We start from the raw sequence: 12281 nt of genomic DNA on the forward strand, positions 1-12281 counted from the left end.
ATATTGTAAAGGATATTCTAAAAGTCACCTTCCGTGATTAAAATTGAACAAAAAGTTTGTAAAATAGCAATAAAAAACACAAAAAACGTACCCGTATTCCGCCTATTACGGAAACCCCCGACAGTTAATGAGCAGAGGGGGTATCATGTGACATGACGTCATATGTGCCTGTTGCTGATGGCTTCCTCTTTGATAATAATAATACTATTCAGGACAATGTATGCTTCCCCAGTGTTTGGTTATGGAAATAGTTATGGTACTCGGTCATAGCCTTAGAATGACATCTTTTCAGCCAATGAGAATACAGAACAACTTTCACGGCACACACTACTGACAAATAGCGAGGATGATGCCAACGTGTGTAATTGGAGAAATTGGAAAATAATGAAAGCAACAAGTACTTCATAATTTGCTGTTGTGTTTGGCAATGTTTCGGGTAGACTGCAGCATTTAGGGCTCCAAACCGAAAAGAACTTTGTAGCGAAACATTTTCAAGTTCATGTGTAATCTCTTACTGATTTTGATAATATATATCGCATGGGTACCAGTCGAACTGCCCAAGCTACAAAATGCCCCAGCAAATTTGGTCATTCATTCTAATTTGGTCAAATTTATTTAAAATGATTAAATATATGCCGTAAATGCATAGTTTTTTGTCAACTTTGATATTATGATTTTCATATAAATGTTATTAGGAAGTAATATTTCTGATAAATGTTCCATGAGTAAACTCACAACTATGTATATACTTTTATATGAAGAACATAATATCAAAGTTCAGATAACAGAAACTGTTTTCGCGATAAAAACACATAATACACCATATTTTTGAAATACAAATTGGGGTACATGTTTCTGATGACTTTATCTTTCACCCAGCAAATTATTGCAATTGTCTAGTATTCTCCTTTAAGCATTTCCATTGAATATATTATTTACCATTAAACTGTAATAAATGATCTAGCTATTCCTGGTGACATAGCAAATACGTATGTAGGAGATAGTCATGTATTTTGTTTATAAACCTCGTAAACAATTGTGCATCAAGCTCTAAGCATAACTATGAATAAATGTTTTGTAATTATTATCATATTTATCGTGTTTTTGTTTGTTTGCTATCTCAGTATATTCTAATATATACTGACTCCAACAGGTTCAATAAGAAGTTTTAATGACACTTGTAATATGATTTGATATTTCAAGTTGGGAATGTATATGGCGTTATGCTTTCCATACTGCTAATATGTTTTATTATATGTACATTAAATCCATTTTTGTTTTAATATTAGACGATGCTGGGAACGGTGGGCAAGCAGAGTAGTAGCGAGTACGACGTTTCGCAATTGATGCGGGATCTGTATGACAGCATCGAACGAGAGAATGACTTAAAGGAACAACTTAGATTCACAGAAGAAGAGACAAAAATGATGAGGAAGAAGCTTGCGGAGATGGAGGAAGAAAATGAGGGCCTCAACATGCAGATCAGGAAGATGTCCCGGAACAACAAGAGACGCGAGCTGAAAGAGAAGGAGAGGTTTATGAAGGAGAGTGAGGACAATGACTCGGATACTGACAGTAGCAACGACATTGATCTCAAAATACAATGTGAACTACTGGAGCAGGAAATTTCGGTTTCTAGGAAGAAGATTTCAGATGTGGAACAGGACAACGAGAATATCCGCGAAGAGGTGAAATTCTTGCAAGAAAGACTTGAGGAACAGACTCAGTTACTTAATGTCAAACCGGAACCCTCTTCCCCAAACGCTTATTACGAAGATAAGATTAAACAAATGACCATAGAAACCGATGATCTAAAATGGAAGATTATCGAAAAGGAACGTGAAATTGAGCGCCTGTGTGCCCAAATGAATTTTATTCAACATTCACATCGCCAGCAGCAGGGCAAACTAAAGAAGAGTAAGAGCCTTGATAGTGACTACCAGGAGGTCGTCGATCTCAGGAGACAACTTGAACACTCGGCCCTAGAGGCCGGGGCCACTAAAGAACGGTTAGCTCAAGTAGTGATGCAAAACGAAAGTGTTTCCTCCGAAAACGAACGTTTGAAATTGCTGCTTAGCAGACAAATTCCGTCTATCCAAGCAGATGATGCTGCAGTTGAGAATATAGAACTCAAAGACAAAGTGAAAAAGTTAGAAGACGACAATCATTCATTTCAAGATAGAATCAAAACCTTGACCGAGAGTTTACAAACACTCACCAAAGAACCTCGCTCGCTGTCGGCAGAACCGCCATACATTCCTAAAAGTGGGAGCCCCCCGTTGCCACGTGACCTGACGAAACATTTGGAGAGCTTACAAGAAGAAAACAGCGAGCTCCGGCGGAAAATGGCGGAACTTGAGTCGACCAGTTCGCGGCGGATTTCGGAAGAAACCATTCAGAAGACAGACGACCAGAAGGCGGTAGCAGACGACAGCAGCACAACCATGGACCCAGAGGATATGTCACGGCTTCAACTCGTAGAAAAGGTTCTAGATCTCGAGGATGAAATATGTAAGTTGAATTAAGTTTTCGCTGTTTTCGTCAAGTTGTATCTGTGTCTTGGTAACCTGATCCCCGATATCGTGTGGCTCGCAGGCACGTGCGTTATTGCCAGCTACTGATATGCGGTTGGGAGGGAGGGGAGGAAGGCAAGTACCAGTCGGCGAATGTAGGAGTAGACTAACAGCTTCTCCAGGCATTGTGATATCGCTGCATTGCTGTAACGTTATGAAATTGTGCGCATCCCAACTATCTTACCCTCTTTATCTTACAACGTTTACCGACACTGTAGCGACGTAGACCTGGCTAGAATGTTGGGAGTAAGTTTGTCACGTAGGTCTGTTCTTAAAATAACAAATAATAATGCATATACTTATATGGATGAGAAGGTGGGGGCGGGGGGACAGGGGATGAGGCTGATTTGGTGCATTTAATACTGGGAGTTAAAACTAATATGCAGCTGCAATTCGTGTGCAAGTGATATGGCGATGATAACAGGTTAATCCTGTGAAGGTTTATAAAAACAGAGATGTTTACAACCAATCAAAGTGCGGCTATGCCCGGGATATGTTTTAATGCGAAGCCATTATGAAATGCCTCGCTGTACAGAGAAATGCTTTCTAAATCAAATTTGTTTCTGTAAAGTAATGTAAAGGGACAGTGGGAATCTCGTTAATCCATTCATGCGTGTCACCAATTAGATGATAGATGCCTGGCTATCTTAAGAGAGTGAAATTCGATGACTGGAAAGCTAGGTATAGTTAGCTATATTACAGCAGAAACACACTGTGTTCACGGGTAAGAGTAGCTATTCATACCGTTGCGACTTCCAAGGACCGATTCGTAGCAACGTCGTTAATTATTGTTCACATGAAATTAATGATAACAATAATATTTAGGAGATTATTCCACTCTGGCGGTGGCGAAACATAAAGATATATACATGATGTTCTGAATTGTTAAACGAACTGCACATGCATTGTAGGTTCATTGAAGCATACAGCCACTCAGAATATATAATCTGTAATTCATTACAAGGTATTTGAACTACTAGAGGTTTGAAAAGTATTTGTTTACCCTTCTGCGTGCTGCTACACAGAAAAGAGCTCGAAATGACGCCATTTTGGAGTAGAACGTTTCAGTTCCATCCAGTCGTACAGTCCATCCAGTGCGCCCAGATCTCTGACATTCAATAACTGTAATGACTGCCTAGATCTATCACCTTCGGTAACTGCAATGACCGCGAAATCTACCATATTCCATCTTTGTAATGACTGTATAGGTCTACCACCTTCGGTAACTGCAGTGATCGCCTATATCTGTAACCTATAATAACGATAATGACCGCCTAATTCTACACCCTTCAATAACTTTACTGACAGCCAAGATATATCACCTTCAATAACTGTAATGACGAGCTTGATCGACAATTTTCCATGACTGTAACAACAGCCGAGATCTAATATATTTTTTACCTATAATGACCGCCTAGATCTACCATCATTTTTCGTCACTGTAATGACTGCCTAAATCTACCACCTCACACCACTATGACCTACCAGCACTGTTAATGACTACCTGAACAATCACAGCTAAATCTACTACCTCACACCACTATGATCTACCAGCACTGTTAATGACTACCTGAACAATCACAGCTAAATCTACCACCTCACACCACTATGACCTACCAGCACTGTTAATGACTACCTGAACAATCACAGCTAAATCTACCACCTCACACCAATATGATCTACCAGCACTGTTAATGACTACCTGAACAATACCAGCTAAATCTACCACCTCACACCACTATGATCTACCAGCACTGTTAATGACTACCTGAACAATCACAGCTAAATCTACCACCTCACACCACTATGATCTACCAGCACTGTTAATGACTACCTGAACAATACCAGCTAAATCTACCACCTCACACCACTATGACCTACCAGCACTGTTAATGACTACCTGAACAATACCATCTAAATCTACCACCTCACACCACTATGACCTACCAGCACTGTTAATGACTACCTGAACAATCACAGCTAAATCTACCACCTCACACCACTATGACCTACCAGCACTGTTAATGACTACCTGAACAATACCAGCTAAATCTACCACCTCACACCACTATGACCTACCAGCACTGTTAATGACTACCTGAACAATCACAGCTAAATCTACCACCTCACACCACTATGACCTACCAGCACTGTTAATGACTACCTGAACAATCACAGCTAAATCTACCACCTCACACCACTATGACCTACCAGCACTGTTAATGACTACCTGAACAATCACAGCTAAATCTACCACCTCACACCACTATGACCTACCAGCACTGTTAATGACTACCTGAACAATCACAGCTAAATCTACCACCTCACACCACTATGACCTACCAGCACTGTTAATGACTACCTGAACAATCACAGCTAAATCTACCACCTCACACCACTATGACCTACCAGCACTGTTAATGACTACCTGAACAATCACAGCTAAATCTACCACCTCACACCACTATGACCTACCAGCACTGTTAATGACTACCTGAACAATCACAGCTAAATCTACCACCTCACACCACTATGACCTACCAGCACTGTTAATGACTACCTGAACAATCACAGCTAAATCTACCACCTCACACCACTATGACCTACCAGCACTGTTAATGACTACCTGAACAATCACAGCTAAATCTACCACCTCACACCACTATGACCTACCAGCACTGTTAATGACTACCTGAACAATCACAGCTAAATCTACCACCTCACACCAATATGATCTACCAGCACTGTTAATGACTACCTGAACAATCTACCACCTTCTTCAATGTTCGCATGGGTGTTTTACCTCCATCATTGAAATGACTAAATCTACCACTTCCCATATAACTGTTATGGTTACTTTCCACCAACCATCACTGTAATGACAGCCTAGATCCTCCACGTTCTATTAATGTAATGGTTGCCGACCACATTCCTTCACAGTAAAGACCGCCTACAACTTCACACAACTGCAATAAGCTCTAGATCTGCCACCTTCCACCATTGTAGTGACCGTCTTGATCTACCACCATTCAACACTGTAATAACTGGCTACATCTACCACCTTCCATCACAGTAATGGTCGCACGAAACTGAACTGTGAATGGCATTCTTTTGATCACTGGTGAACTTTTACCAACCCTGCGAATTCTTCCACTCTATCTTGGAACGGTTCCAGTTGGCAGACAAGCCTGTGCTAAATTAATTGACAAGAATGCGCCACACCGGTGTGTTTCTATCCTAGCACACTCGGCCTCAGCCTGTACACCAATCGAGGCACGGCGCAGCAAGCCAAGTCTAACTCTCCCTTGCAATGACGAAGCATGTATTTACAATCTCTCTACCATGTAACTTTAAGATGCCGAATGTCACGCTGAATATTGTTTTATACAGTATCCATATCTGTTCCAAAATTTTAAACGGTCAGAGTATCAACTCGTGCCATATTTTGGATGTGTGTCCATTCTATATGATCTGTAACTGTATCTTCAACACACCGAGAGGCAGAATAGGTGGTACACACACCCTGAGCCTTCGAAATACAATATACACATATGTATGCACCACTGATATATACTTGATACCATATGCATGGGTAATATAGCATGGCATGTCCAAGAAATAGAACTGAAACAGAAATGGACAAGGTCAAAGCTGAAGCATACCACCGATTACCGTCTCCGAAACAATGTCGGTGATAAATTGTGCTTCTATTACACCCTCAGGGTAACAGGTATCATTGGGGGCAGCATTTATCTCAGTAACGCTTATATCGGCTCGTGAGGGAAGAAAAACATTTAAGAAGTTTAAGAAACACGTGCAAGATGTTTCCACAGGTATTGCCTCTCCCTGGGTCCCAACCGCAACCCCTGCTCGTAACTGTGTGTAGCAGAATTCCATTTACCATTCCCACACAAACACAATATGCTTCAAACCCTCACCGGGGAGTTGGGGTAGCCTTGTGGTTAAAGCGTTCGCTCGCCACGCCGAAGTCCCGGGTTCGATTCCCCACATGGCTACAATGTGTGAAGCCCATTTGTGTTGTCCCCCGCCGTGATTGTGGATGCAAGACACAAAAATTCTTTACTCGCACCAATAATTTATTCTGGTATACGTTCAATTTCACTTTGACTTCTTTCTTTGGCTTGGTGAGGTTCAGAAAACTACAAAGCAGAAATACAGACTTGCTAAGTAAATTATTCCTAACAGTCAAACTACATGACAAGTCAAAGTAAATTACTTCAAATTAACAGTTACAAGATAAATGAATAAAATGTACAATTAACAAAAACCTCAAATAATATTACCTTATTATGCCTTGAAATATATTACAATAGCAAACAATGCTACTCACATTTGTGTTCATGCCAACTACAACAGCTGATGTCTCCAACATGGAGGCAGTGACAAGCCATGTGCTCTGATGAGGAGCAACACTCACAATAAGAGGAATGTGTTAATGTGTTATGACAATCATGATAATACTTTTTGGAAAACTAATAACAGTTATAGCCAAGCTAGACTTTTTGAACCTCATCTGAACTAAATTTTACAATGGAAATTACTACACTATTTTAGAACTTTGTACTTTGCAACATAAAAATATAACCTTTTGACAACAAATATCGTTAGTGCATGAAATTATAAACTAATTGAAGTGAACATTTTTTCTGCATCAACAGTGATATTGCTGGAATATTGCTAAAAGCGGCGTAAAACCAAACCCACTCACTCACTCAAACCCTCGCCCTTGCCAAGGAGTAAACTGGTCTCGTAGATGACGCGAAAAGTGGAAGGTGCTGGCCAGCTATTCATTATTGACTTTCTGTGACTCTCCTTTGAACTTCGTCTATAACATAATGACCTTCATCAGCATTACATTCTATCATGTTATATGAATGTTCCCCTGGTGAATCTCCCACAACAACGGCCAGGATATTGCTGAAATACTGCACATGTAGAAAAGTATAATACTTTATGGATAACAACTTTTTTATTTGTTATGATGGGACGTTTCGGTATAGCTTCTTATACCGTTGAGTAAAGTAATACAGCACAGAACCGACTTATATACATGTAACAGGGATTAAGTAAGACAACATGAGGGGATGTATTCATGTTGTCTTACTTAATCCCTGTTACATAACAAATAAAGAAGTTGTTATCCATAAAGTATTATACTTTTCTTCTATCCATCAACTTCTAAAATGCCAATCAAACAGATTACTGTAGATGTGAATACAATTCAACTTGACAACAATGTGTCCTAGCCATCTGTAACACAGGTGTCTATCTCAGATTTCTTTACATTGTTTTCTGTAACATACGTGTCTCAACTCGCCATTTACAAACATGTTTCTACCTTGGTTACCCGCAGTTACCACAGAAAACTGCATCATGCAATTCTACTGTGTTTATCTCAGTAAGATGCAGTGATAAGCTTACTTTCCTAGGTAGGATAGATAGATAGATAGATAGATAGATAGTTAGTTCTGTATGTAAAATGAAATGATACTATCCAGTGTATTTCAGTGGACCTGAAATCAGTAATAAAGCACAAAGAGTTGGAGCGTGAGGATGTAGAGCGCGAGGTGACGTCACTAAAAGAACACATTGATGAGACGAGCGACATGTGGAAGAAGAAGGAGGCGGAGCTTGAACAAGACCTGGCTATGTTGCACGACAAGAATAGCGTGCTGAGCAATCTACTTGAAATCGTCACTGAGCGGGCCGATAAGGCGGAGCAGGAATTGGAAGCTGTAATAAAGGAGGCGTCTGCGCAGTCAGACCGAAGTGCCAGCCAGGTTAGCGCCCTTAGCAACGCCAGTGTCGGCAGTGACGACGTCTTCCTCTCTCCTCCGCCTCATTCAGACAAGGGCACCGTTATACACAGAGACTGGGATGTGAGTAGTCGGGTTAATTCGCATAATTATTTTCTGTGACATAAACGGCAAAACGGCATTTTCAGTTGTTTAAGGGAGGTTACTCTTTTTCACTACATCGTACGTGGGAATTCAAGGCCAACATTAAAAGCATTGTCAACATGAAATCACAGATACCTGCCAAAATAGATACTTATAAACAAAATACGTATGGCTATAAAATGCCTGAAATAGTTGTTATGTGATAAAGCAATAGCAAACGTTTCTTGGATACGTGTTACGCGAAATTTGGCCATGGTCTGATTAATATCCATGAGTGTATTCCTTTTGTGCGACGGAATCTATGATGCCATTTATAGTTGAGATTGGGCCTTTAAAGTCATAGATAGGTGTCATATGCTAATCGCCAAATTTCTGCTTTGGAGAGTCGCACGGCTACATTATCACTTCGTAATAATGGGACATGGAATGGTTTCTGGACTGTTGCGTGAAGAGTCTTGTCAGCTTCAGTGTGAAAGTTAACATCAATATAATCAAGGCATTAGGGAAAATAGAATGGTTCAGGGACTGTGAGACAGACTACATTGCAGGGAGGACTAGGCATTAGGGAAAATAATGTGGTTCAGGGACTGTGAGACAGACTACATTGCAGGGAGGACTAGGCATTAGGGAAAATAATGTGGTTCAGGGACTGTGAGACAGACTACATTGCAGGGAGGGCTAGGCATTAGGGAAAATAATGTGGTTCAGGGACTGTGAGGCAGACTACATTGCAGGGAGGGCTAGGCATTAGGGAAAATAACGTGGTTCAGGGACTGTGAGGCAGACTACATTGCAGGGAGGGCTAGACATTAGGGAAAATAATGTGGTTCGGGGACTGAGACAGACTACATTGCAGGGAGGACTAGGCATTAGGGAAAATAATGTGGTTCAGGGACTGTGAGACAGACTACATTGCAGGGAGGGCTAGGCATTAGGGAAAATAATGTGGTTCAGGGACTGTGAGGCAGACTACATTGCAGGGACTGTAGGCAGAAAACAACGTGGTTCAGGGACTGTGAGGCAGACTACATTGCAGGGAGGGGGCATTAGGGAAAATAACGTGGTTCAGGGACTGTGAGACAGACTACATTGCAGGGAGGGCTAGGCAGGGGGGAAAATAACGCGTGGTTCAGGGACTGTGAGACAGACTACATTAACAGGGAGGACTAGACATTAGGACGTGGTTCAGGGACTGTGAGACAGACTACATTGCAGGGAGGGCTAGGCATTAGGGAAAATAATGTGGTTGGGGGACTGTGAGACAGACTACATTGCAGGGAGGGCTAGGCATTAGGGAAAATAATGTGGTTCGGGGACTGAGACAGACTACACTGCAGGGAGTGCTTGGCAGTAGGGAAAATAATGTGGTTCAGGGACTGTGAGGCAGACTACATTGCAGGGAGGGCTGGGCATTAGGGAAAATAACGTGGTTCAGGGACTGTGAGACAGACTACATTGCAGGGAGGGCTAGGCAGTGGGGAAAATAGTGTGGTTCAGGGACTGTGAGACAGACTACATTGCAGGGAGGACTAGACATTAGAGAAAATAACGTGGTTCAGGGACTGTGAGACAGACTACATTGCAGGGAGGACTAGGCATTAGGGAAATAACGTGGTTCAGGGACTGTGAGGCAGACTACATTGCAGGGAGGGCTAGGCAGTAGGGAAAATAATGTGGTTCGGGGACTGAGACAGACTACACTGCAGGGAGTGCTTGGCAGTAGGGAAAATAATGTGGTTCAGGGACTGTGAGGCAGACTACACTGCAGGGAGTGCTTGGCAGTAGGGAAAATAATGTGGTTGGGGGACTGTGAGACAGACTACATTGCAGGGAGGGCTAGGCATTAGGGAAAATAATGTGGTTCGGGGACTGAGACAGACTACACTGCAGGGAGTGCTTGGCAGTAGGGAAAATAATGTGGTTCAGGGACTGTGAGGCAGACTACATTGCAGGGAGGGCTAGGCATTGGGAAAATAACGTGGTTCAGGGACTGTGAGGCAGACTACATTGCAGGGAGGGCTAGGCATTAGGGAAAATAACGTGGTTCAGGGACTGTGAGACAGACTACATTGCAGGGAGGACTAGGCATTAGGAAAATAACGTGGTTCAGGGACTGTGAGGCAGACTACATTGCAGGGAGGGCTAGGCAGTAGGGAAAATAATGTGGTTCAGGGACTGTGAGGCAGACTACATTGCAGGGAGGGCTAGGCATTAGGGAAAATAACGTGGTTCAGGGACTGTGAGGCAGACAACATTGCAGGGAGGGCTAGGCATTAGGAAAATTAGAGTGGTTCAGGGACTGTGAGACAGACTACATTGCAGGGAGGGCTAAGCATTAGGGAAAATAACGTGGTTCAGGGACTGTGAGACAGACTATGCGCAGCCACAATATTTAACAGAATAACTTGTGCAGTTTTAATGATGAATCAAGTAACGGTTTCCGCATACGAAACAAAACAGCATACCTACAGTCTGTATTTAGAGTTAGTTCCCTTCGAAACTCGAACCACTGATAACGCGGTTTTGCCACATAAACAACAGGGAAAGATAAGTAAGACACAATTTCCACCTGCACAGTATTTCAATACTATATTCCCAAGTGTGTTAATGTTATTTATTGTATACCACTGGTCATGAGTACGTCTAAATATGGCGGATATCTGTCTGCAAACCAACCTTCTCCAGAGACAGATGAAAAAGCGGGTCGAGTCCTTGGAGCGACTGCTGGCTGAAGAACGACTGAAAGTGATGACGGCAGAGAAAAAGTTGTTGCTTGTCACGCAGGAAACAGTCTCCACCGCCATGTCAGACGACTCGAAACTACACCTGAGAGAGAAAGAGCTACTACAACAAGAGGTAGGATACATACAATCGACTGGTGTAGCTGTAGTGTTTCTATATAATCTATTTGTAGAGGCAATGTTAGTGGGTGGTAAATGGGAAGACATTTACTTGATTTCTACTAACCTACATACGAACAATGTATGGGAAATAACTTCCATGTATTGCTGTACAGCCCTATCTAACGTTGTAGCCACACCTCCCATCTGACCACCACAATGTAGCCAAACCTCCCATCTGACCACCACAATGTAGCCAAACCTCCCATCTGACCACCACAATGTAGCCAAACCTCCCATCTGACCACCACAATGTAGCCAAACCTCCCATCTGACCACCACAATGTAGCCAAACCTCCCATCTGACCACCACAATGTAGCCAAACCTCCCATCTGACCACCACAATGTAGCCAAACCTCCCATCTAAGCACTGTAATGTAGCCAAACCTCTAAACATCTGACCACAATGTAGCCAACCTCCCATCTTGTAGCCAGACCTCCCATCTGACCACCACAATGTAGCCAAACCTCCCATCTGACCACCACAATGTAGCCAGACCTCCCATCTGACCACCACAATGTAGCCAAACCTCCCATCTGACCACCACAATGTAGCCAAACCTCCCATCTGACCACCACAATGTAGCCAAACCTCCCATCTGACCACAATGTAGCCAAATGTCCCAGCCAAACCCACAATGTCCCATCTGACCTCCCATCTGACCACCACAATGTAGCCAAACCTCCCATCTGACCACCACAATGTAGCCAAACCTCCCAATGTACCCAAACCTCCCTTCTGACCACCACAATGTAGCCAAACCTCCCATCTAAGCACTGTAATGTAGACAAACCTCCCATCTGACAATCACAATGTAGCCAGACCTCCCATCTGACCACCACAATGTAGCCAAACCTCCCATCTGACCACCACAATGCAGCCAAA

General features: G+C 42.5%; 1 protein-coding gene and 1 long non-coding RNA gene across 3 annotated transcripts in view; one reads left to right on the forward strand and one right to left on the reverse strand.

The window, feature by feature from the left end:
* The window catches only part of LOC124278102 (COP1-interactive protein 1-like), an 84784-nt gene that overhangs the window by 39655 nt on the left and 32848 nt on the right, over positions 1-12281 (forward strand). The window contains exons 2-4 of one of the 2 annotated variants that reach the window (XM_046713847.1): positions 1290-2511; positions 8103-8473; positions 11180-11350. In XM_046713847.1, the coding sequence (XP_046569803.1) occupies positions 1290-2511; positions 8103-8473; positions 11180-11350 (1764 nt within the window). The remainder of the gene's footprint in view (positions 1-1289; positions 2512-8102; positions 8474-11179; positions 11351-12281) is intronic. The other variant, XM_046713848.1, reaches the window with a different exon arrangement.
* On the reverse strand, positions 6653-7085 carry LOC124278103. Its single transcript, XR_006898978.1, has 2 exons — positions 6925-7085; positions 6653-6733 (listed from the first exon to the last, which is right to left on the reverse strand). It is a non-coding gene; the product is annotated as an uncharacterized LOC124278103 (long non-coding RNA).

The sequence above is a fragment of the Haliotis rubra genome, unplaced genomic scaffold (genome assembly GCF_003918875.1).
Source record: "Haliotis rubra isolate DU_JTF1 unplaced genomic scaffold, ASM391887v1 Scf231, whole genome shotgun sequence".
NCBI classification, from domain to species: Eukaryota; Metazoa; Mollusca; class Gastropoda; order Lepetellida; family Haliotidae; genus Haliotis; species Haliotis rubra.